The 21,909-nt window shown below is 49.3% G+C and overlaps 1 protein-coding gene across 1 annotated transcript; it reads right to left on the bottom strand.

Moving 5' to 3' along the window:
- Positions 1-865: 865 nt before the first annotated feature.
- On the bottom strand, positions 866-21,551 carry ESPL1 (extra spindle pole bodies homolog 1 (S. cerevisiae)). The gene is made up of 31 exons (XM_008574847.1): positions 21,473-21,551; positions 20,787-20,879; positions 19,549-20,610; positions 19,150-19,254; positions 18,889-19,009; positions 16,579-16,715; positions 15,263-15,456; positions 14,012-14,251; positions 13,644-13,788; positions 13,396-13,534; positions 13,044-13,183; positions 11,982-12,116; positions 10,816-10,935; positions 9,968-10,139; positions 9,465-9,593; positions 9,182-9,338; positions 8,561-8,670; positions 6,732-7,720; positions 5,919-6,285; positions 5,556-5,717; positions 4,943-5,156; positions 4,651-4,841; positions 3,998-4,125; positions 3,743-3,865; positions 2,893-3,048; positions 2,613-2,783; positions 2,392-2,496; positions 2,108-2,223; positions 1,840-1,923; positions 1,538-1,702; positions 866-1,238 (listed from the first exon to the last, which is right to left on the bottom strand). The coding sequence occupies exons 2-31, from the start codon at positions 20,865-20,867 to the stop codon at positions 1,037-1,039; spliced, it is 6,360 nt and encodes a 2,119-aa protein (XP_008573069.1). The 5' UTR covers positions 20,868-20,879; positions 21,473-21,551; the 3' UTR covers positions 866-1,036.
- Positions 21,552-21,909: the final 358 nt, after the last annotated feature.

The raw sequence follows: 21,909 nt of genomic DNA, 5'->3' as shown, positions 1-21,909 counted from the left end.
AAAAAAAAAAAAAAAAAAAAAAAAGGTTTGTTTGTTTTCAGTAAAGACCCGCCCAAAGAGGGCCTAACTCAATTTTTTTTTTTTTTTTTTTTTTTAAAGATGACCGGTAAGGGGATCTTAACCCTTGACCTGGCGTTGTCAGCACCACGCTCTCCCAAGTGAGCTAACCGGCCATCCCTATATGGGATCCGAACCCGGGGCCTTGGTGTTATCAGCACCGCACTCTACCGAGTGAGCCACGGGCTGGCCCCAGACTCTTTTTTCTTGTCATTAGTCCCTAAACAAGTGTAGCAACTATTTGTAGCATTTATATTGTATTAGGTATTTTTAAGTAATCTAGAGATGATTTAAAGTATACAGGAGGATGTGTGTAGGTTATATGCAAATAATACTCAGCCATTTAAAGGACTTGAGAATCCATGGATTTTGGTGTCTGTGGGGATTCTGAACCAATCCCCTCTGTGCGGACACTGAAGGACAACTGTATGTGGGAAGACAGCAGCAGCCTCTAACATCCACTTATGAGGGAGGCAGGGCAACTGAGGCATTAAAGCTAGTGCCACTCCCAGGATACATGAGGCAGGAAGACAGGACAGACCAGATAGCACCTGGCCAAGACGCTCTCAGCGGTCCTACCACAATCCTTCCTTGGGCCTGTCTCCACTTAGAGCATTTTGATGCCCTCTGTCCTTCAGCTTTATCTGCCAAGGCCCAGCCAGGCCCATCTTGTCCTCTTGGCTTTGCCTTTCTTCTCAAGGCTCTCAAACTTGAACTCCTGCAAGCTGTTCCATCTGCTAACAGTACCACATGGAGGGAAGCGGGCAGTCATCTTGTCTTTAAATATTCTCAGATAAACTACACAAAACAGGGTTTAAGTGATATATCTTTATTATGTTAAGGTTAAATCAAAAAGTATTTCATATAAAACACTGGGGAAAAATCACTTTAAAATATTTATACTAAGGGTTAAATATAAGTTTGGAGGTAAAACAATCAGTCATATGGTTTCTATCAGCAGTAAGACAGCTCCAAGGGATCACCGTAGGGAGACAGGCAAGCCATAGGCTACAGGTGCAGCCCCAATAAGATACTTGAGTCTGGGAGCCTGGCGGGCCTGGCTGACATAGTAGAGAAGGGGGGCCCCTGGGCCTGCTCGAAGCCAGCCCTGCAGCAGAGCCTCTGTGTAGCGGTCAATGTCACGGTCTGTCACATCCCACAGATTACCTAGAAACAAAGGGCTGGGAAAAGAGAAGGAAGAGATACAAAGTAAGGGCTCTAAAGCAAAACACATAGGAAAATACAATTGGTGGTGATGGGTGACTAGAAAATATTGGACCAATAAGGAACTCCCTTGGCCCAAAGTTCCAGGAGGATAGAAGGGGGCAAAGGGTTAAAGGCCCAGGCATGCCAGGGAACTAGGATGGGAAAAAGGTGGGAACAAGAAAGGATGAATTTAGGGTTCAGATCTGGGAAAGAACCTGGGGTGGGGGGCAGGAGTCTTAATGCCCTAGGATGGGTCTTGCCCCTTGAGACTCACCAGCCAGCCATAATGTACTTGAGCACGATGCCAGCTCCCTCCAGGTTTCCATGCACAGCTAGGGCGGCACTGCTGCAGCCAAATAGCAGGGCCACTGCCCGGCAGCTCAGCCGCAGAACAGCCTGCCCATCGAGGAAGCGAGCACCAGCCCCATGTCCTGCATAGCTAAGGTAGAAGGTGAGATGAGCCTTGACCTAGCAGTACCAGACTTGTGCCTCCACAGGGTCTAAAACCCCAAAGCAATCCATGATATACTATCCTCGGGACTGCCCCCTCCCTACCTCCCTACCCTCAGTACTCACATGTATAAATCATGCTCTGTCAGGGCTGCCTGCACCTGTTTGGGGCTTGGTACCTCCCCAACCACCCCTTTCCAGCCAGCTTCACTGTCGGGAAAAGGTGAGAGTGAGAATAGGGAACTGCACGGCAGGGGTCATGTGACAAAGAGGGCAGAGAGAACATTAGCTAGAAAGTGGGCTACAACAATCGATTCTGGAGAAAAGGCATGTCGCCCCAATTTGTTGTCTGCCCTTCTCCACTCCTCTTCTTGCCCTCACCCCTCTGCCTAACCTGCTAAAATTGGCTCGAAATTGCTCTTCTGTGTTTGCCAGGTTATTGTGAGGGTTCAGAACGTAGAAGGTACTTCGTGGATTCACTCCTTGGCTCAGCACTGATGGGGTCCCCGACTGAGAAAGAAACACTGGTGATTAGGACCCTGGTCCCACCAGGAGGCCCAAACTCCAACAAACTCCAAACCCCTTTCCACATCTGACTCATTCTTAAGATCCTCTGCTACCTTCCCACGTCTCCCCCAATCGCCAATCATCCCCAGATCCCATCCTCCCAAACCCCACCTCTTTGATGATGGAGTAGCTGAGGAGGAAGCGGAAGGAGGGCAGCCGGGTGACAGACAGTGCCCGGAGGCTGGACATGCTTTCCCACGGCAGCTTCTGCAGGTCCTGAGCAAAAAGCACTCAGAGGTTACTATCTCTACGCAGGCATATGCAGGAGTCAGAGGGATGTGGGGGTGAGTTGGTGCCTATTACTCACTAGACACTCTGGCCCAGCTCTTTACCTTGTCAAGCACCAAGACAAGGTGCCGATTACTTGATGCTGTCTGGCCCTGTAGACGTACCACTGCCTCGTTGAGGAGCTGTTGGGCTCGCTCTGGTTGGATCGGGCACATCCCATAGGCCAGGGCCTGAATGTCCTGAGGGGTGAGCGTACTGGCACCACTGAGCATGACCTGCAGGAAAACGGTGGTCAGCAAGTGCCATAGTTCCTGTCTCCACTCACAATGGCTAGTGTGGAAAATTAAGTCTAGCTTCTTCCCCTCCCCTGCTTGCTTAACTCACTTTCAGCAAAGTGGGGTCAGGATATTTCCAGCCACATTCCTGCAGCAACTCTTGTAGATGGGAGGCCTCCCGGGCAGGGCCGGGCTGTGCACTGGATGGCAGCAGCAGCCCCCTCCAGCAGCCCAGTGCATAGTTCTCTAGGGAAGTGATGAGGACCTGAACGCAGGAAACAGAGCCCTCAGTCAGAGAGGTGGCCGAGTGTCCTTCCCCATGGACACCAATGTTTTGGAGACAAGGAAATGGGTTTTCCCATGTGTATATTTGTCTTACATATCTTTCTGACAGTCATAAAAGGCAAGAGTTTAGAAAAATTTTCATTTTCTGAGACTCTGGGAGAGCAAAGACTACTTATTATATATCCCTATGTTGTGACAAATATGAACAGGTGGGCAATAAAAGCTAAAGCCAGAAAGCTGATACTTGGGCTTAAATCCTTTTTCTTCTATATATCTTTAAACAGTCCATTGCTATAACCCCTTCATGTTTTGGGCTCTTATTTAAAGCTCTCCAGGACTGGCCCATGGCTCACTTGGGAGAGTATGGTGCTGATAACACCAAGGCCGTGGGTTCAGATCCCTATATAGGGATGGCCGGTTGGCTCACTTGGTAAAGCGTGGTGCTGACAACACCAAGTCAAGGGTTAAGATCCCCTTACCGGTCATCCTTTTAAAAAATAAAATAAAATAAAATAAAGTTCTCCCCAAGTGATATAATTTGTATTTAGGCCAACACTTACAGAAAGGGCTTGAGGTACCTCAGCACTGACCCGGAACCTCTGATACAGAAGACACTGGCATCCCCTGATCATTCCCAGGCAGGCCTGACCCCACCCCACCCTGGGAGCACACACCTGCATCCTACGGTCCAGTTCTAGCCGACCTGTCCACCATTCTCGCTTGTCAGTGCAACTGCTGTTCTCCTTCTGTTCCTTCTGGATAGCATCAAACTCTTTCAGGGCTGAACTCAGAGGAAGCTTTGGGAGATGGGGATGTGAAACCTCTGTGTGTTCACGTGATTACCTTCTCTCCATCCCCAGCCACAGAATGAGCAGCTTGACCAGAAGCCCACCCCAACCCAACTTTGCTCCCTGGCCCAGGAATCCTACCTTACTCTGGGCAGTGGGGATCTGCACAGTGACTGGGGGATTGTCCTTTTCTAGCCGGGTCAGCAGGAGGGTGTTGCCCATGGTTCCAGGCTGGAGGGTGGCCAGGGCCAACACACATACAGTCACCCCTGACACAAAGGACACACTGGAATCATTTTAGCTGTTACAAGGAATTCCCTTCCCTGTCTTCTCCACTCAATCCCTATCCAACACTCAAGATAACTCCAAGAAGTATTCCCTGGTCACTGGAGTTCAAGGTGCTCTCTCTTTCCCTGATAGTTCCCTGTGGACAGAAACCTTGTCTTCTTTGTGTCCCTCACAGCAACTAACAAAGGGCTCTGCACAGGGTGAGGCACTCAAATAATCTGTTAACATGATTCACATTAGTGTAGGAAGACCCCAGACAACTCACCCCTGAAGAAGGACACTGGATTTGCTGGTAACTCAACAGTGAGGTTAAAACAAATAAAAGACTTCCTGATTTAGGTTATGTCTGTTTGGTGAGAGAAACAAAATGGCTAACAGATGAAAAGGTATGACGTAAGGACCACAAATCTATGGAAACTAACCAATGCCTTAAATCCCTTCACCCAACTCCTCACTAAGAAGATGCATAAGAGGACAGAAGAACCAGCCAGAGCCTGCTACAGTACCACTGGGGATCAGCGCCAGGCGCTCCTGGAAACTCTCCTTCTCAGACTGGGGGAAGTGGCCAGATCCTGAAGTCCTGAAGGAAAATAGGTGCTGGATGCGTGCCAGGGGGACATCTCCAGGCCTCTCCTGGAGGCTCAGCCCCTGCAGCTGATCTGTCATTTCGGGTGATCCTTGGTGTTTCTGGGCCTTGCTGTAGGCAACACAGGCAGGGGTGAGTTCCCCCTCCTTCAAAGTCTGGACTCTCCCTCCAGTATGCCCCAATACAAGGCCTTAGGGATAGTGGGCACTCACGTGAGCTTTCTGTGGAGGTGGGTGAGCAGCTGGTGGCGGCAGGTGATGGAGACAGAGTCGGTGACAAGGAAGGCAGTGGCATAGGGATCCCGGTGGCCCAGGCACAAGGCCAGGAAGCGGCAGAGGTGGGCATAGAGCCCACTAGGAGGGCAGTGACTGACTCCATGGAAAGCAGCGCTCAGTGAGTCACAGATGGAATCCAGGGTAGAAAGACCTAGAGGAAGGTCAAGACACTTGCTAAAGATGAACCCCTATTTCCTAGTTGATAGGAACTTTCCAAGAAGGATTTCCTATCTCATTTCCTATGTGGAAAACAGCAGCTACCATTCATGAAGGGCAATGTGCCAAGTAGGGTGCAAGGCAACTTACAGACCTCAACCATCCTCTGCAAGCCCCATTTTACAGTGAAGGAAATAAAAGCTCAGAGAGGTTAAGTGACTTATACACAGTTATTAGAGAGAGTGTTGAGATTCAAATCCAGGTTTAATGGCTACTGGATCCAGATGGGGATCCGAAGCCAGACCTACAGACAGAGTGGAAAGACATAGGGATCAAGAGACCTAGAGGTTCAGCTCTCTCCAAGTGATCAAGCCTCAGTGGTAAGCTTATTCACCAATGGCTACAGGGGCCGAGGGGAGCTGGAGCTGAGGACTGAGGCCCCTGTCGCGCTCCTTGTCTGGGCATGGGATGAGCAGCTCCTCCTTGCTGGAGTCTCGTCTCAGGACCTCACATTCTCCTACGGCTGTATCAGGGGCTGTAATGGGTGCCTTCCCACCTGGGGAGAGATCATGGCTTTGTCATAGAGTTCCCTCCTGCCATCCCCCAGGTTCTCCCTTCTACAATACAGTCCCTCAAAGCCAGCAAAAGAACATTCCTTCTGTGCTCCCCTGGCATCAGTTATTTCTTAATCTTTCTTTTGCCCCAGGGAAACCCCTGCAAAATATGCACCTACTACCTCTCACCCTTGCCATCATACCTGATGCTGAGTCTTCCCCATCAGAGCCCCTGAGGATCTCAAAGCTCATTTCCTTCCAGTTCTCAGTCAGTTCCTCCTCAGGGATGGTCCTCATGATCTCAGGGCCAAGCCTGGCCTGGCCACAAAGGGCCCTCTGGGGGCCTTGCTCTTCACAATGTCCTGATGCCACCTTCTTGGTCCTCCGGCTCCTGCCACTCAGACCAGGGTGCTCAAGTGTACTACCTGGGGCAACCACTGCATCAGTCTTCAAGCTCAGGACCTTCCTAGCCCGGCCCCGGGAAGCAGTGCCCTGTCTCTTAGGCTCCTCTGCCATCTGTGCCTTAGCTGAGACAGGGTCTTCCAAGTCGCTGTCATCGCTGAAGTTCACCTGGGATCAGAGAAAAAGGGAGAAGGGCCAATGGGCTTTCAGTAACAGGACACCTTCTGACAGCAGGTGGCGCTATGGAGGCACCAGCAGGCTCTATCACAGAGGCCTTTGGAAGACTAACTTCCCACATTACATCCGCCACTCTCAATCAGGGCTAGTGACTCTTAGGTGTGGAAGGAGAGAGAGGGAAGGAACAGAAGATGAGGAGGAAGAGTGAAAAGGGAAAGGAACCTTAGAGTTAAGGAAAGTGCCTTCTGCCTGAAACAACGGGAGACTTGGAACTAGGTCCTGCTATGGAAGATGTAGGGTTCTCCAGAGAGCAGAAGAGATTAAGTTTCCACTAGGCCTGGGAAGTTATTCCACAAAAACACCTGTTTTGCAGAATTCTCCCTTCCAGTACCACCCCCAGTCAACATCATCACCACCTAGCCACAGTCCCACCTCACCTTGAGGCGTGTCTGGACCCTCTGTTGTAACCTGGGGGCCTGGGGAACCTCAGGCTTGCTCTTTGTAGAGTAGACTTCCTCAAACACAGTGAAGGGGACATGAGGGCCTGCCTGCCTGACCCGGCCTGGGGGCTTAGGTGTACAGGGTGGTCCTCCACCTTCCAGACCTTTCTGAGAAGTATTATGGACAGACAGGGGAGCAGAGGCTACCTGCTGGCGCCTTCGTCCAGAACGTTTTTGGCTCCGAGTCTTAGAGGACTCTGAGCCTGGGGGGCTTTTTATTAATGGTGGCTGCCAGCCCCAGGAGCTTGTAAAAAATTGGGTAGTGCAGCAGCTGAGGCCAGCTAGCTTTGCAAGGGCCTGAATCAAGAGCAGGTTGGCTCTCCAGGACTCCAGGTGGGGTATCCGCACTGCTACAAACTTCAGCCCTGACTCCAGGACCTTCCAGAAGCTTTTGTTTGATGGCTGGCTCAGGCTCTCCAGTGCCAGCTGTGTGTATGCCTGAGCCAATATTTCATCCAAGAGGCTTGGGACAGGGGATGGTGGTGCTTTTTGATTCAGGGAGGCTTGGAGAGCTTGGGCAAGGCGCTCTGTGGCTGCAGGGCAACCCTTCAGCACAATCTGTAGCAGATCCAGACCCTGGGCCTGATGGCCCATGGCCAGCCTCAACCCTGCTGTGACCAACACCCAGCGCAGACAGACTGCTGAGAGGACAGGACTAGCACAGAGTGAGCAGTCACAGGTGGGTGAATGGGACAGGAAGCCAGGACTGGGCTGGGGCTTGGTTTTCAGGATTGGGGAGGAGTTTGTAGATGGTGCTATGGGGCCAGGCTCCTTGGCCACAGTGGCCACTAGTTCCAGAGCAGGGCCTCTTAGGAAGAGTTCCTCCTCTGCGAGCTGTGGAGGTTGGGGGGCCGGGGCTTGCTGTTTCCTCTTCTGCAAGTGGACTTTCTTCACAGAGTCTGGGTGCTGGGCCACCCCACAAAACTCTGGGGAGAGAGCAGAACAAGAATTACAAAACAGGGGGAAATGGTTATCAATCATTTCCTGAGTTACCCTCAGGGCCCAACTCTCTAATATATGATTAATTTACTTATAAATTACTTATCTATATTCCTGTATAAAATATTGAGTGTTAGTATGGCTTCTTATTTTTTAGATAAAATCCCTAAAGTTTTCCTTCCACCTGACAATGGACCAATACAGGCCACAAAGCCCCCACATCTGCAGCTCAGAAAAGCAGGCCAGCACCAGGAGGCCCACATCTTAATTCTGCCTTCTGCCCCTATAGCCCTATGATCCTGGCCCAAAACACTGAATTTCTCAACTTTCTCATTATACAGATGAAAATAATCTGTGCTCCCACCTGACATCACAGAGTTTTGTGGGGGGCAAATGAAATATTAGAAGTAAAAGTGGTTGATAAGAAAAAATGTATCATCAATACAAGTTTAATTATTAGCTTAAGCCCTCCTGAAGATACTACTTTTGTGCTATCCAGTACAGTAGCCACTAGCCACATGTGGCTACTGAGCAAATAAAATGTGTGACTGAGGACCTGATTTTTAAATTTTATTTAAACCAAATTTAAATTAAAGAGCCAAAATGTGTTGGGCAGCACTATAAACTAGAACCAGATAGGGTTAGTCCTGGAAAGGCTGTCGGGAGAAGGGAGACCAATAGTCTGATTGAAGTCAAAGGAAGGTTGCCCTGGGACCAGAATTCAGTCTCTGATTTGGAAGGGAACCAAACCTTTACACATAAAGATATGTCCTAGTGTGTGTGTCATTCTCACCACTGCCCATGAGTGTGGGGGCATGTCTGCTTACCTGTGCAAGACTCGAGCAAGAACAGAACCTGTTGCAGGTCTGACTGACAGAGGTCCACATCATTGCGGGCTAGCTCCAGCTCACCTTTCAGCACCAGGAACAGGGCACACCTTGTTAGGAGGATTTGAGAACCAATCAGTAGAATCCTTTGTTTCCATAGAGGATCTTTCTCTTTCCCGAGGAGAGACATCAATTTTCCCTGTCTCCAAAAGGCCTTCCTCTCTAAAGCTGACTTAAACACTCCCTGGGGAAACCCTCTATACTTTTCTGTCATCCCAACTCATAGCAAATGCATTAAAAGAGGATTTCTCAAACTGCATTTCTCAAAAAAAAAAAAGGATCCTGTGGGCAAATAAATGTAGGGAAACACCGCACGCTAGGTCTCCCTTTTGGAGATTTACAATGCATATTAGCATACCGAAGGACATAAAGCGTCCTATAGGAAATAAAAACATCTAACCTTCATTAACTCAGCATTTCCCACTTATTTAACCATGGAATGCCTTCTTCCACCAACCCCTCTAAACATGTCATTTGTGGAACAGTTTGGGACTCCATGGTCAAGGGTGCATTGCACTTAGATGCCAGAATCGGTCCTCTTAGGCCCTGTATCTCACTCACCGGCATGGTATCTGCAGCTTCGTTGTAAGTTTCAGGGCCTCCAAGCAAAAGGCCTTGGCTTCGCTCACACTACCCAGCTGGCCCAGGCGGCAGACCAGCTTCTCTGAGCAGCTCAGCACCTCTGTAAGAACCTGCCATTTTTGTACCAGATTCTCACCTGTAGCAAAGCAGAGAAACAAGACCATCCCTCAGCCACAGTCTGGATCCTCTGGAGACAAAACTGCTAGTCCCACCATCTAACTTATCCATTCCTGCAGAACCTTGCTCTCCTCCTCAGACTCACCATAGTCCAGAAATGGTGTCTCCACAGCTGACTTCTGAATTGAGAGCACATCACTGCCCATCAGCAGAAGGATGATGCTTCGGAGGAGCTTATGGGAGTCTATGAGTGCTATCTCAGGTGTCTGCCAGCCTGTGTTAGGTGGGGTGGAGAAAGAAAGGATATGATGTTGCCAGAACTTCTGCCACCTTCAACTACTAAGATAGCAAATGCAAAGTATGCTGCCACTCTTTCCTTTCTGCATCTATGACAGAGTGTCAATCACAGAACTTTTTCCTTCTGAGATCCTATGGGGGTCTCAGAATCCGTTCAGTCTAGAATTCCAGGCAGTCACTAATTAATCGATTAGTCATCAGACCAACTGAAACCTATTTGCTATCCTAGCCTACTCTGTGCAGGTTCTAGGTAGGCTAGTCCACACAGCTAGAGAGCAGAGGGGATGAGGGTTGAGAAAAAGTAATAGCATACACGTCATCCCAGGAGGGCCATCCACCCTATTCTTTCACCTTGGGCACAGAGCTGCTCCCACAGGGAGTCTGAGAGGTTGTTTGATGAGAGGGTAAGGTAGATAGCCACCAGCTGCAGGGCCTGGACACGCAGCAAGTACCAAGACTTGGATGACTTCTGGAGAGCAGGATCCTGAAGGACAGTCAGCAGCAGAGAGACACCCTCTGTCACCTGAGAGAAAGGGCCGGAGAAGAGCAGTAAGTAAAGTCAAACAAGCATTTTGAGCTTCAGATGTCCCTGGAGATCATCTGGCCCAATCCCCTGCTTTTAAGGATGATAAAAGCTATAGAGAAAAACTGGAGTTTGAGAGGGCACAAGACTTGGCCAAGTCACACAGCTAGTTTGGGAGAAAACTCAGGTCTTTCAGATCCACTGCATTTCTAGACTAGGGCTCCAGTGCCTGCCCAGGATCACTGTCATTCCAGTTTCTAGACAGACTTTCCCCCTTGCCCCTGAGGAAACTGGAAAAGAATGAAAAGAATAGTATCTCTACTAGAGGGAAACTGGTAAACAGTCATTGGTGAGGGAGAGGGTAGGAAGTACGACTGCTTCTCAGAGTCAGGAATATTCTTCCTAGCTCCAGGGAAATCTCAAAAGCCATACAAATATCCAGAAGATCCTAAAACCTTTCTAATACCCAGGGCCTTTGAGGATTAAGAAAGTGAGAAATAGGGCCGAGCCCGTGGTGCACTCGGGAGAGTGCAGCGCTGGGAGCGCAGCAGCGCTCCTGCCACGGGTTCGGATCCTATATAGGGATGACTGGTGCACTTACAGCGCTCACTGGCTGAGCGCAGTGCGGCCGGTCTCAAAAAGGACAAAAAAAAAAAAAAAAGAAAGTGAGAAATACCTTCTGTTGAGTCCAGCAGAGTTGACTGTGAAGTAAGTCACAGGTCAGGGAAAGGAGCTGGTACGTGTCTGTGGTCTGACTAAGATGTTTCCGGCTCAATTCTGCCTGTTCCAGGTATAACTAAGAAAGCAATCAGAGGGTGCCTGAGCATGCCAGTGGGGAAAGGCAGCCTGACTCTTCAAATTAAAATGAAGTAAAACATTCGCAAGCAAAATACTAAACACATCCAATTAAATACTAAATTATTTCAAATATTGTAACTACATAGGAGTTATTCATTCACTCACTAAAATGTTAATTTAATACTTTCGTGTAACCTCTGTGCTAGAAAGACAAAGCTGATAAAGAGTAAGCAGGATCTTCAGGCTAATAGCTTGCAAGGCAGTGGGGACATAGGCATTTATATGTAATCGTGATATAATGCCATAAGTGCTACATAGTGGTATGGGGACCCAAGGAAAGTGGGTGATTCTGTTCTTGAAGAAGAGAATGTATACATTTTTAATGAAGAAGGTGGGGGTACAGCTAACCTAGGTCCTGAAAAGAAAGTAGAGGTTTGCTGGATTGAAGAAAAAAGGGGGCATGGGGGATGGCGAGGAAAGGCAGAGAAGTGCAAGAGGCACATATAGGGAATATAAAGTTAACTGGTATGGATTGGCATAAGGTTCATGGTAGGAAGTAGCAGAATTTAAAAGATGTGCAGTATTAAGTAGAGTCTGGACAGTATCCTTCAGATAATGGAGAAGCCATTGAAATCTTAAGCAGGAAAAGGATCAGACCTGTGCCTACTAGTGGTATTTAGAAGACAAAATAGCAAAGGGAGAAACTGGAGGCAAAGAGACAAACTAGGAGATATCGTGATAGTCCTATGTGAGTGATGAAGCATCAACTAGGGCAACAGAAACAGTTGGGGAAATACAGGATTGGCAGTGTATTCCTGGAGTAGAATCCGTAAGACTTAATGAACAATTGGTTTCGCAGGGAGAAGGAAGCCTTCTCTTCCCACAGCTGCCTCTGACCACTCCACACTTTAAAATACTCCAGCCAAATGTGTGGTAGAAGGCAGAGAAGCTGCCCCTTCAGTATCTTGTCTTCTCAGAGAAAAGATGGGCCTCTAAAGCCACATGCCCCCTGTGGCCCCCAGGCTACGCTGGCTGGGCACTCACCTGGGCATAGCTGGGACAGCCAAGGGTCAAAAGAAGCTGGGTGATGTGGCAGGAGGCGCCAGCTGCCTTTGCATGGTCCTCTAGTCTCTCAGAGACGATCCGTAGAAGCAGGAGGGCCTCCAGAGCCTGCAGGGGCTGGTCGGCCAGAAGCAGCAAGTTTATCCCGCCCCTGCTCAAACCCCTATTTCTAACCTCTGTTCCCCAGCCTTCTGGGACTTCGGACTGTGGTCTGACCTCAGGGCCTGGAAGGAATGTGGCCACCATCAGCCATCTTTAGGGGGTCTGCAAACCATCCTATTCCCTTCTGTTTTAAAGCCTAGATGCCAATTATCATCAGTAGCCAGTATTTACTGAGTTCTTACTATGCGCCAGGCACTGTAGCAAGAGGTTTATATGCATCAGTTCATTTAATCTTCACAGCAAACTAAAGCTAATTTCACAGCACCAGAAACTAAGATTCACATAGGTTAAGTTGCTTGACCAAATTCACACAACAGGTATATGGTAGAGCCAAGACTCAGACCTAGGTGTGAGGCATCCCAGGGTCCCTGTGCTAAAAATATGGCCTAATGGCTCAAAGTAACAAAGATCCTTTATGTGCAATGAATTTTTTCTTTTTGGAGTTTCCTAATGTGGAGTCCAGGGAAGAGCTCCAGGAAGTCTCTGAAAGCCCCTGAAATTGCATGTAAAAATGTAAAATTGTGTCTATAGGCATCTATGTATTCTTCTGAGTACATAGGTCTCAACCCCTTATTTAATAATTAATAACAACTTATGCAAAACATCTTCCATGAATTATCACATTGAGGTAGTATTATCACTGTTCCTATTTTAGAGATAAGGAAACTTGGGCTTATAGAGTATGCAATTTGCCTGAAGCCATGTACTAATAAAAAAATGGAGCCTGGAATTAAACTCAGGGAGACTGGTGACCGAGCCCATGCCCTTAATCACTGGGTTATATGGCTTCTCAGCAGGTTCATAGCTACAGAAGGTGAAGGAGCTCAGTTTTTGGTTTAACCCTTGTCTGTATCGGTCTCCATTGGTGCCGTGCCCCGTTACCTTTGCCACCAGCTGATAGAGGGCTGCTAGGATCTGCAGGGAGGCTGCTGTCTGCTGGAGACACCGCACAGCAGGGGCTTGCCCCTTTGTAAGCACCTCCTTCCACAGGGCCAGAGCTTGGTCGAGGCACTTGGACTGAGCTATAAGTCAGAAGAAAATGACCACTCTCTCAGCATGGGCCATCTGGAGAGAACTTGCCTTTCTCCATAACATCTGCTCTTTGGGCCGACCTACCCACTCCCTGCCACCTCCCACCCTGCAAGTTCAGCCTCTCCCACACTGATGGTCCCTGTTCTGCTCTTAGGATGTCATGGAGAAGACGCCCATGCCATGCTACATTTACTGCTCTCACCAGCATCTGCAGACAGGTTGAAGGCAATGTTACTGTAAAGGAAACGATCATCCTGGAGTTTATCTTCATAGTTCAGGTCATTGACTTCAAATTCCTCCAGGTTACTAGGAGCCTGGGCTCTCCGATCCCGCTCAATACCCTAAATGGGGAGATCAGGGTGAAAAACAGGGCAGGTACCAGCTTACTGGGGGCCTAGAAAAAGAATTTCTATACCCAGTTCTGCTCAGTCCCACAGCAGTCCCACTCACTTCCTGCATTTTGGCCTCCAGGGTACAGATGTAGAGCCACAGTAATGCCTGTGCTTTATCATCAAGAAGCCGATCCTCAGCCTGGGTCTCGGGCCTCACAGACTCCAGAAGCTGCAGGGCTTCCTGGATAGCATCCATGGCGGAGCTGTAGGGAGAAGAGGCACTCAAGCTGGGCCCACTACGAGTACCTGCCACAGCATCCTGGAAAGGGCCTACTGCAGGACAGCTGGCCCCAACCACTGAATGAGCTCACAAGGCCACAAAATAAGGGGGGCATTCAGGGACATGGAGAGGGAAACTGGCTCCAAAAAGAGTAAGGGGACCTAGGGAAGGGAGCAAGACTGGCTTCCCCAGCTATTCCTCCTTACCAGTCAGTCTGTTGGGCAAAGTCATGGTAGCAGAGCACCTGAGCCAGTTCCACCAGGTGGGTAGCTCGCGCCCATGACCCAGCAGATGTCTCTTCGGGGTTCAGCTCCAGCAGGTCACAGATGATATTGAAGCGTTCCTGCCCAGTGTCAGCCCGCACTGCCTTGTAGGCCCGCAGCTCCTCCATCAGCAGGAGGACCAGGGTATCTGGGTCCCAGCCACTCAGGCTGTCTCGCAGAGTCCTGGGAGAGGACAAGCTCAGCAACAGGGTAAAGCCTGAGCAGCATGGAGCCTCTGCTGCATGCTGAAGAACACCAGCCTTGGCTTGCTGAGAGCTCAGTAAGTTTCCAGTTGTGGCTTTAAGTCTAATCAGATTGCATCACTCTTCTGTGTAATACATTACAGTGGGCTGCCACTAGAAATCATAAAACCCCTGCCCATGGCCTATAAGGTCTTGTGAGACTCGCTTGGCCTCTGCCCACCTTGCCCACCTAATTCCATACAGCTTCCCACCCTGTGCCCCCATTCCACTACCTTCCAGCATGCTGGCTTTCTCAAGCATGTCCCAAGTTTATTCCCATCTTTTTTTTTTTTGTCTTTTTGTCTTTTTTCGTGACCGGCAACAGATCGCAACCCTCAGTGTCGCGCCCGTACCGGACCGGGACCGGCAACGGGATCGCAACCCTCGGTGTTGCCCCCGCTCCTCGCTCAGCCAGTGAGCGGCCGGTCTGTATGTGGGATCCGAACCCTCGGCGGGAGCGCCGCCACACTTCCCAAGCGGCGCACTGTAGCAGTGCGCCACCGGGCCGGCCCCTCAAGTTTATTCCCATCTTGGAGGAGCCTTGTATTTACTATTCCCTCTGCAAGGAATTGTCTTCCCGAGATCTTTAAATGGTGGATTCCTCTATATCCTCAGGTCTCATCTCAAACATCACTTCTTCAACCAGGGCTTCCCTATATAACCCATCTAAAGTTGCTCCCTCTGTTAGCAAATCACCCTTTTTAGCTGTTTTCATAGAATGTATATGAAATATACTTGTTTTTTTTAATCTCTCTCCAAGTAGAATACAAACTCCATGAAAGTAAGAACATTGCCTGCCACCACTATACCCCCAGTACCCAGCACAGTGGCTGGTATATAGCAGGCACTCAATGAATGAAGGAATCACTGCCTTTTTCAGACATAAGGATACAAGGATATGACCATGAATACCATGGGGCAAACATGGTTGTTCCCCTCCCCACCAACTTACTTTAGCTGCAGCTCCTTGTCTCCAGCCCTGGCTGCATCCATCTTGACCCGGACCCAGAAAGTGACTGGCTCAGCCATGAGTTCGGGGCTACAGGGCTGTAGGGCTGCCAGCCACAAAGTCACCATTTTGCAGCCCTCAGCCTGTTTACCCAGTTTCTTCAAACTCTCTACGTGCAACCGGAAGCACCTGTGCAACTGACCAGAGAAAGGGAACAGATCAAACTGGAGAGGACCCAATGGGTGTGTATAGTGGGAGAGCACATGCACGCACAGGTACACACACCACACAGTGGGGGTTTGGCAGGTGGTCCTCCTGCCCTCCACCCCCACCCCAAGTCAGGAAACACCTAAGAAACAAATACCCTTGGTGCTCTAAACCTCAGAGACTCCAGTCCACCCACCCCATATTCATCATCCACACTCTTGAAAACCTGCTCCCCCTCCCATAACCCTTCTCTCAGCAAATGACACTGTCTTACCCTGAGTCAGAAATGGGAGCCATTCTTGACTCCTGTCTCTCTCCCTCCAGCCAGTCACCAGGTTAATCCTTGACTTCTTGTACCCCTTCACCTCATCTCATCCCTCGCACAGCTGCTTCAGTTCAGCAGCCCCTCCTGCCTAGGCTACTATAGCAGCCTGTTTACCCAGTCTTGTCCCTTATACTCTGCCACAGTGATGCCGGAGAAATCCAAAACTCCAATCTGATGTAATGCCTCCACTTAGATCCTTCAGAGGCTCATCACCTCACTCAAGAAGAAGCCCGAGACTCTCTAGATCATCTTGCTTGCTAATCTAGCCAACCTATCGCTTCACAGGTATTCTTGCTTAAGACATTGGTTCTCACTCTGGTTGCCCAAAGTACCACCTGGAGGAACTTTTTTTTCTTATTTTTTACTTTTGGTGGCTGGCCGGTACACGGGTCAAACCCTAGACCTTGGTGTTATCGGTAAGCAACTGAGCTACCCAGCCAGCCCTACCTGGGGGAACTTCTAAAATATTCAGATGCCTGGGCTCCACAGCTAGAGATTCTCATGCAATTAACTTGAGGTAGGTATTAAAATTTTTTAAAAGTTCACTCAGGTGATTTTAATGTGCAGCTAGGTTGAGAACTACCAGCTTAGGACAAGCTAAATACAAAAAGTGAGACAATCTAAAGAAAAATATTAAGTAGGTAACAGTACAGATGAGGTTTGGGAAACACTGCCCCTGGTACTGGTGTGAACATGCAGCTCCTAATACTCTATGCCAAGGCAGGGTCTTGGCCAGGCCCTTTCATGCTACTCAAGCCCCACTCCCTGCCCATCATATTCCCTGTACCTTCTCAGGAGGCACCTCAGGATACATGCCTGGCTTTGCTAAGCTCAGGTGCTGACAGAGTGGCTCGGAGATGGCACAGACCTCAGCATAGAGCTTGTGACTGTAGAAGCTGTAGGCCAAGTTACTGGTGTAAGAAGCTGCATGGGAGAGAAAGGACAGTTGACCACAGCAATCGTTTCCACTGCCCTCTCCTGCTGGAGAGGCAGTAGAGAGAAGCTCAACCTGTGGTCAGTTCAGCTGCTTCCTGATCAGACAGGAACCCCTATCACTAGGGAATGAGAAAAGGGCAGCTCTCCCCATCCTGCTCCAAGTCAGCCTATGCCCTCCATTCCAGTAAGGTGAACCCATACCACCCAGTCACTCTGCACAGTTTTAAAAGGGTTGAGTCCTCGTTCCCACCCATGGCCCATCTCTCTTCACATGCCAATCTGTCTTCATCGTGCTCCAAAGGTCAGCATTTTAGGGGAACACTGGACTTTCACCTCCCTGTCCTTCCCTCATTCCACTGAAGCCACACTAGTCTCCTTGCAATTCCTTGAACATACTAGACCCTCTCCTGCCTCAGGGCCTTGGCCTTGGCTTTTTTCTCTGCCAGGGATGTTCTTTCGCAGATACTTACATGGCTAACTCCTTCACATCATCCAAGTCTTTGCTCCCGTCACCCTCTCATGAGACCTACCCTGATCAACTGATTTAAGATGGCAACTTAGCCCCCTTCACCCACCCTGGACACCTAATTCCTTCTTGTCCTGCTCTACTTTTCCTTTTTCCTCATATTTCTTATTACTTTCTAACATGTTGAAAATATACTTATTTATTAAGTCTGTTGTTTATTATCTTTTCCCCCAAACTAGAATGTGACTCCATGAGGGCAGGGATCTTTGTTTTGTTTAGTGACACATCCAAATACTCAGAATAGTGCTTGGCACGCAGTAGGTATTCAACAAATATTTACTGAATGAATAAATTCCCTTAACTCATTTATGTAAATTCTTGGCTATCAACAGATAGTTGGGAGAAAATAAAATCAGTCCTTAGTACTCTGTGGGAAGAATTTTCACACTAATAATTTTTGTGATTCCTGATGATATTTTCATCTGTATGGCTAGGTTCAACCACTGAGGATATGAAAAGTTCTCCCGAAACTTCCCATGACTGAACTGGTTGGGATCATAAACTAAAGGGCCATGTTTTATGTAAAATGAGGGGGAAATGTATTATGAAGTACAAAATAAGCAAAGCTATTAGAATTGTGGTTACTGGTTGGGAGTGCTGACTAGAAGGGGACACGGCGGGGGGTTTCCGGGATATGTCATGTTCTGTTACTTGACCTAGAAGTTGGTTATGAAATGTGTTCACTTTGTAAAAACTCCAAACTGTACACTTATGATCTGTACACTTTCCTATGTGTATATTTTAATAAAAAAAGGGTGGGGGAAGCATATATGCATGTTGGTTTATATATACATAGAATATCTCCAGAAGCAGGCAGCCCCGTTAATTCACTTGGTTAGAGCATGGTGCTCATAACACCAAGGTCAAGGCCAGACACACACACACACACACGCACGTGCGCACGCACACACAAAAAGAGTATCTCCAGAAGGTTATATAAAAAATTCATATTAGTTGTCTCTGTGGAGGGGAACTTTGGTGACTGGGATTAGGAGTGGGAGAGGGACTTTTCACTGTATGGCTTTTTGTACGATTTGAATCTTGGCCATGTGAATATTTTACCCAGTTTTAAAAATTTTAAGTTACAAATGTTATTTAAAACTTAAATATATAGGGCCGGCCCGGTGGCGCACTGTAGAGTGCGCCACTTGGGAGTGTGGTGGTGCTCCCGCCGAGGGTTCGGATCTCATGTGGAGACCGGTTCCCGCTCACTGGCTGAGCGCGGTGCGGGCGCAACACCGAGGGTTGCGATCCCATTGCCAGTCCCCGGTACGGGCGAGACACCGAGGGTTGTGATCCCGTTACCAGTCAGTAAAAAAGACAAAAAGGAAAAAAAAAAACCAAAAAAACAAAACTTAAATATATAGAAAGGTCATAAAGTTGTGTATCAGGTACAAATGTTTTCATGAAACAAATACCAGGTCACATTTCAAAGTCAATGAGGAAAAATTAGTGTCTGCTATTAGCCTCATCACTTCTCTACCAATGTTAAATGCAGAGTAACTAATACTTATAAACATCTCTTTCATTGCCTCTTTAAATCATAAGGTCAGAACTAAACAGCAAGTGCTATTTGCCTGCCTACCGAGTGATGACCCTCGTAAGAACCCTGTATCTGGGCCCCAGGGCACTAACCTGTCATCCCCAGGTAATCAGTCAGCTCTCTGCCTGACAGGCCCTCTAAGGCCTCCAGCATCCAGACAACAGTAGATTTGCAACTCTCCATTAGATGGGCCAGGTCAACCAAATCAGCTACCTGAAGGGACAAGAAGGACTTGTGGCTGAAAGGAGTCATGCAAGGTTCCAGATGACCTCCACCCTACCCCACGGCTAAAGGCAAAGCAACCTCAAAGCTCTATGGAGCTTTGTCCAGGTTCCTTGATTCCCAAACAATACCTGACAGCCTTGGGAAAAGTCATAGACCACCACAGTGTAGAGTTGAAGTCCCTGGAAGTACATCTGAAGCAAAGACTGCTGCTGCTTCGAGGAGCCCCCATAGACCTGAGGAAGGAAGGGGGAAGTTGATTTGAGAGGCAGAGATAAAGAGTGAGCTCCAAGCTGAAGACTGGCGGAGAGTCCTAAAGAGCTGACACAGCCCAGGGAGAAGAAAGGAGGACACCAGGAGGGCCTCTGCCTTCTCAAGATAGACTAAGCTGCTTGATGGCTTGCCAGGCATAGTCCAGAGAGTAGCTTACCAAGGAGAGAACCAGGGCTTCCAAACCTTGCCAAAGACCCTACGCTGGTAGTGAATCCACAGAATCATATCCCCACCCTACCTCCAGGTCCTTTACTCACGCTATCATCCTGCAGCTGCCGGATAAGGGAGCAGTATCCTCCAAGAAAAACAAAGAGGCTCAGAAGAGCATCAGGTCCATAGCATCTTTTGGTGCCTCGCTCCAGGCCTGAAAGGAAGAACTGGCAGCTGTCATACAATGCCCGAAGTGGAGGTGACGGTGCCTCCATACTGTTGTTCAGAACAGCTGATGCCTTGCTCAGAAGCTTGGCCACTGCCTGGGGTTCTTTCTCCCCAACCTGTAGCAGCTCGACCCCCAACTGGCAAAGCTGGAGGCTGGGGGCTAGACTGGTGTTCTTTAGGTAACCATAAGCTTTCTCCACTGTGCTGGTGGCCTTATCATGGTGGCAGCTCCAGCAGAGGCGACGGCAGCATTCCAAGGTGAGTTCCAAGAGGCAGAGGGCCCTCTGGGGAGAAAGAGGCCCTGTAGAGCCCCCTCCCTCACGCACCAGGGCTCTGATCACATGCCTGGAGAGCAGGTCATCTAGGAAATCAGCATCTGCTTTACTCAGACCATGCCCACTGGCATCAAATAGCTGATGGGCAGCCACCACTCGACAGGCTGTTGGAGAAGCAAAGAGAGGAACCTCACAAGGTGTACTTTCATCCTCCAAGAGTACTAGGAAGCTCAAGGCCTTCAGCCGAGCTGACAATGCAGCCCGCCGCTCCAGCAGGGCTTCTGCCCCCTTCCAAAGCAGAGAAAAGCTGCCCTGAGCCACTGCCTCATAATCCTGGGGAGCAGCTTGGCGAGAGCACTGTACCAAGCAGGCATGGAGGGGTTGAGCCAGGTGGAGCGTGGCCTCTGGGTTTCCCTGTGTGGCAACATTCCGCAGTAAGATGAAGAGAATTCTTTCCAGGTAGAGTGGAGGGCGCTGGGGGGTGGCTGCCAAGTAGCCATTACAGGCCAGTTCTGCCAACTCCAGCAAGCTCCTCAGGTGCCCAGGACAAGCTAGCTTGACAGTTAGCTGTTGGCTGCAAGCCCTCAGGATAGCATCACAAACTTGTCTCCTCTCAGCATCAGATCGGCAGCTGGGAAAACCAGCTGGAGGATTGGACAGGAACTCCTAGGAGGAAAAAAAAATATATGAATAGGGCTAGCAAAGAAGAGAAAGAAGTAGGGAAAGTAACCAGAAATAGGATTGCTCAGGAGAGGGTCCCGTATTTATCTTTCTCTTCAAAATAAGGCAAAACATAAATAACACAGCTCAGCTCGGAAACCCGAGCCAGACGGCATCCCCACCTTCAAGCTAGGCAGCAACTCTTCGGTCTCTTTCTGGCTACTTAGCAGAGTACCAAATTTGACTCCTTTGAAGTTCCTCATGGCGTCAGAGAGCTAGGGAAAAGGAGACGGATTAGAGAAGATTCGTAATAGAGATAACTGGAAGAAAGGAGAAGGGCGAGAAGGGCCTGAAGGCCTGAAGACCGTGGAAGGAGGCAAAGAATCCCATCAGAAATCTTATCAGGAATAAACTCACGCCAGGACGCCGGGCTCCAGTTGTGTTTTATTTTTGTTGGGTTTTTTTTTTTTTGTCTCAGGTAACTTTAATGAAAGTGTCAACAGTTCTCTCCCCATGGTGGTATATAGAGGGCTGAGCTCAAAAGCAGGATCGCATTTGCTAAAAGACCAGCCACCCACAGAAGGAAGGCCGGGTTGCCTTTAGGGAGCCGAGCTCGAGACCAGGACCCCAGGCAAGAAAGCCGGGCTCCTGTCGTAAACCGACGCTTCCGCTTTTCTTTCCTCCCGGAGGTTCCCGGCCCTCACCACTCCACCGCCCCACCCCGGAGGCCCGCACCGAGCTCTTCAACGCCCACCAGGATGTCCCACGGTCTCCCAACCCTCCCTTTCAGAGGCGTCCCCCGAGTCAGCACTGGGCATCCCATTCACTTCGGCGCGTACACACGCTCACGAGTCTCTCGCCGCCTTACCTCCCGAGAAGTCGCCCCACTTTCCAGGCCCAAGACTTACCCGCCAGACTACGTACTCGCAAGGATCCACAGTGCAACCTTCGTTTTCCGCGCCAGCCCCTCCTTTCAAATATCTCCAGCGGCCAATCAGCGAGAGGTGCGTAACGCCAGTGGGCCGCGCGGCGCGCTGGGAGTTGTAGTTTACCTGCTGCGCTGTCTCGTCACGTGACTCCAGCTGATCTCTCCTGCTTCCCTGGGCGTTAAGTCCTCTTGGGGGCGCGAGTTTCCCCCTTTTTTCCAGTTAGGGCTGAGTTCCTCAGCCGCCGGTCGCGTAGTCGCTATCGGGAAGCCCAGCTCTCTGCCTCCTTCTCCCCTTTATCTTCAGAGCTCAGGCAAGAGTTTAAATTTCAAGAGAATTAGACTAGACAACAAAAAGAACTTACTTGGAAACTCACGCG

The sequence above is a fragment of the Galeopterus variegatus genome, unplaced genomic scaffold (assembly GCF_000696425.1).
Source record: "Galeopterus variegatus unplaced genomic scaffold, G_variegatus-3.0.2 Scaffold1111, whole genome shotgun sequence".
NCBI classification, from domain to species: Eukaryota; Metazoa; Chordata; class Mammalia; order Dermoptera; family Cynocephalidae; genus Galeopterus; species Galeopterus variegatus.
This window is presented reverse-complemented; position numbering and strand designations above follow the sequence as displayed.

Bases quoted from the DNA above. Each gene is read 5' to 3' on its own strand.
- ESPL1 (XM_008574847.1), bottom strand. From the start codon at position 20,867: ATGAGGAACTTCAAAGGAGTCAAATTTGGTACTCTGCTAAGTAGCCAG. The intron at 20,611-20,786 runs GTGGGGATGCCG...TTTTCCTCCTAG, and splicing joins AGTTGCTGCCTAGCTTGAAG to GAGTTCCTGTCCAATCCTCC. The intron at 2,784-2,892 runs GTGAGTTAAGCA...GTTTTCCTGCAG, and splicing joins CTGACCCCACTTTGCTGAAA to GTCATGCTCAGTGGTGCCAG.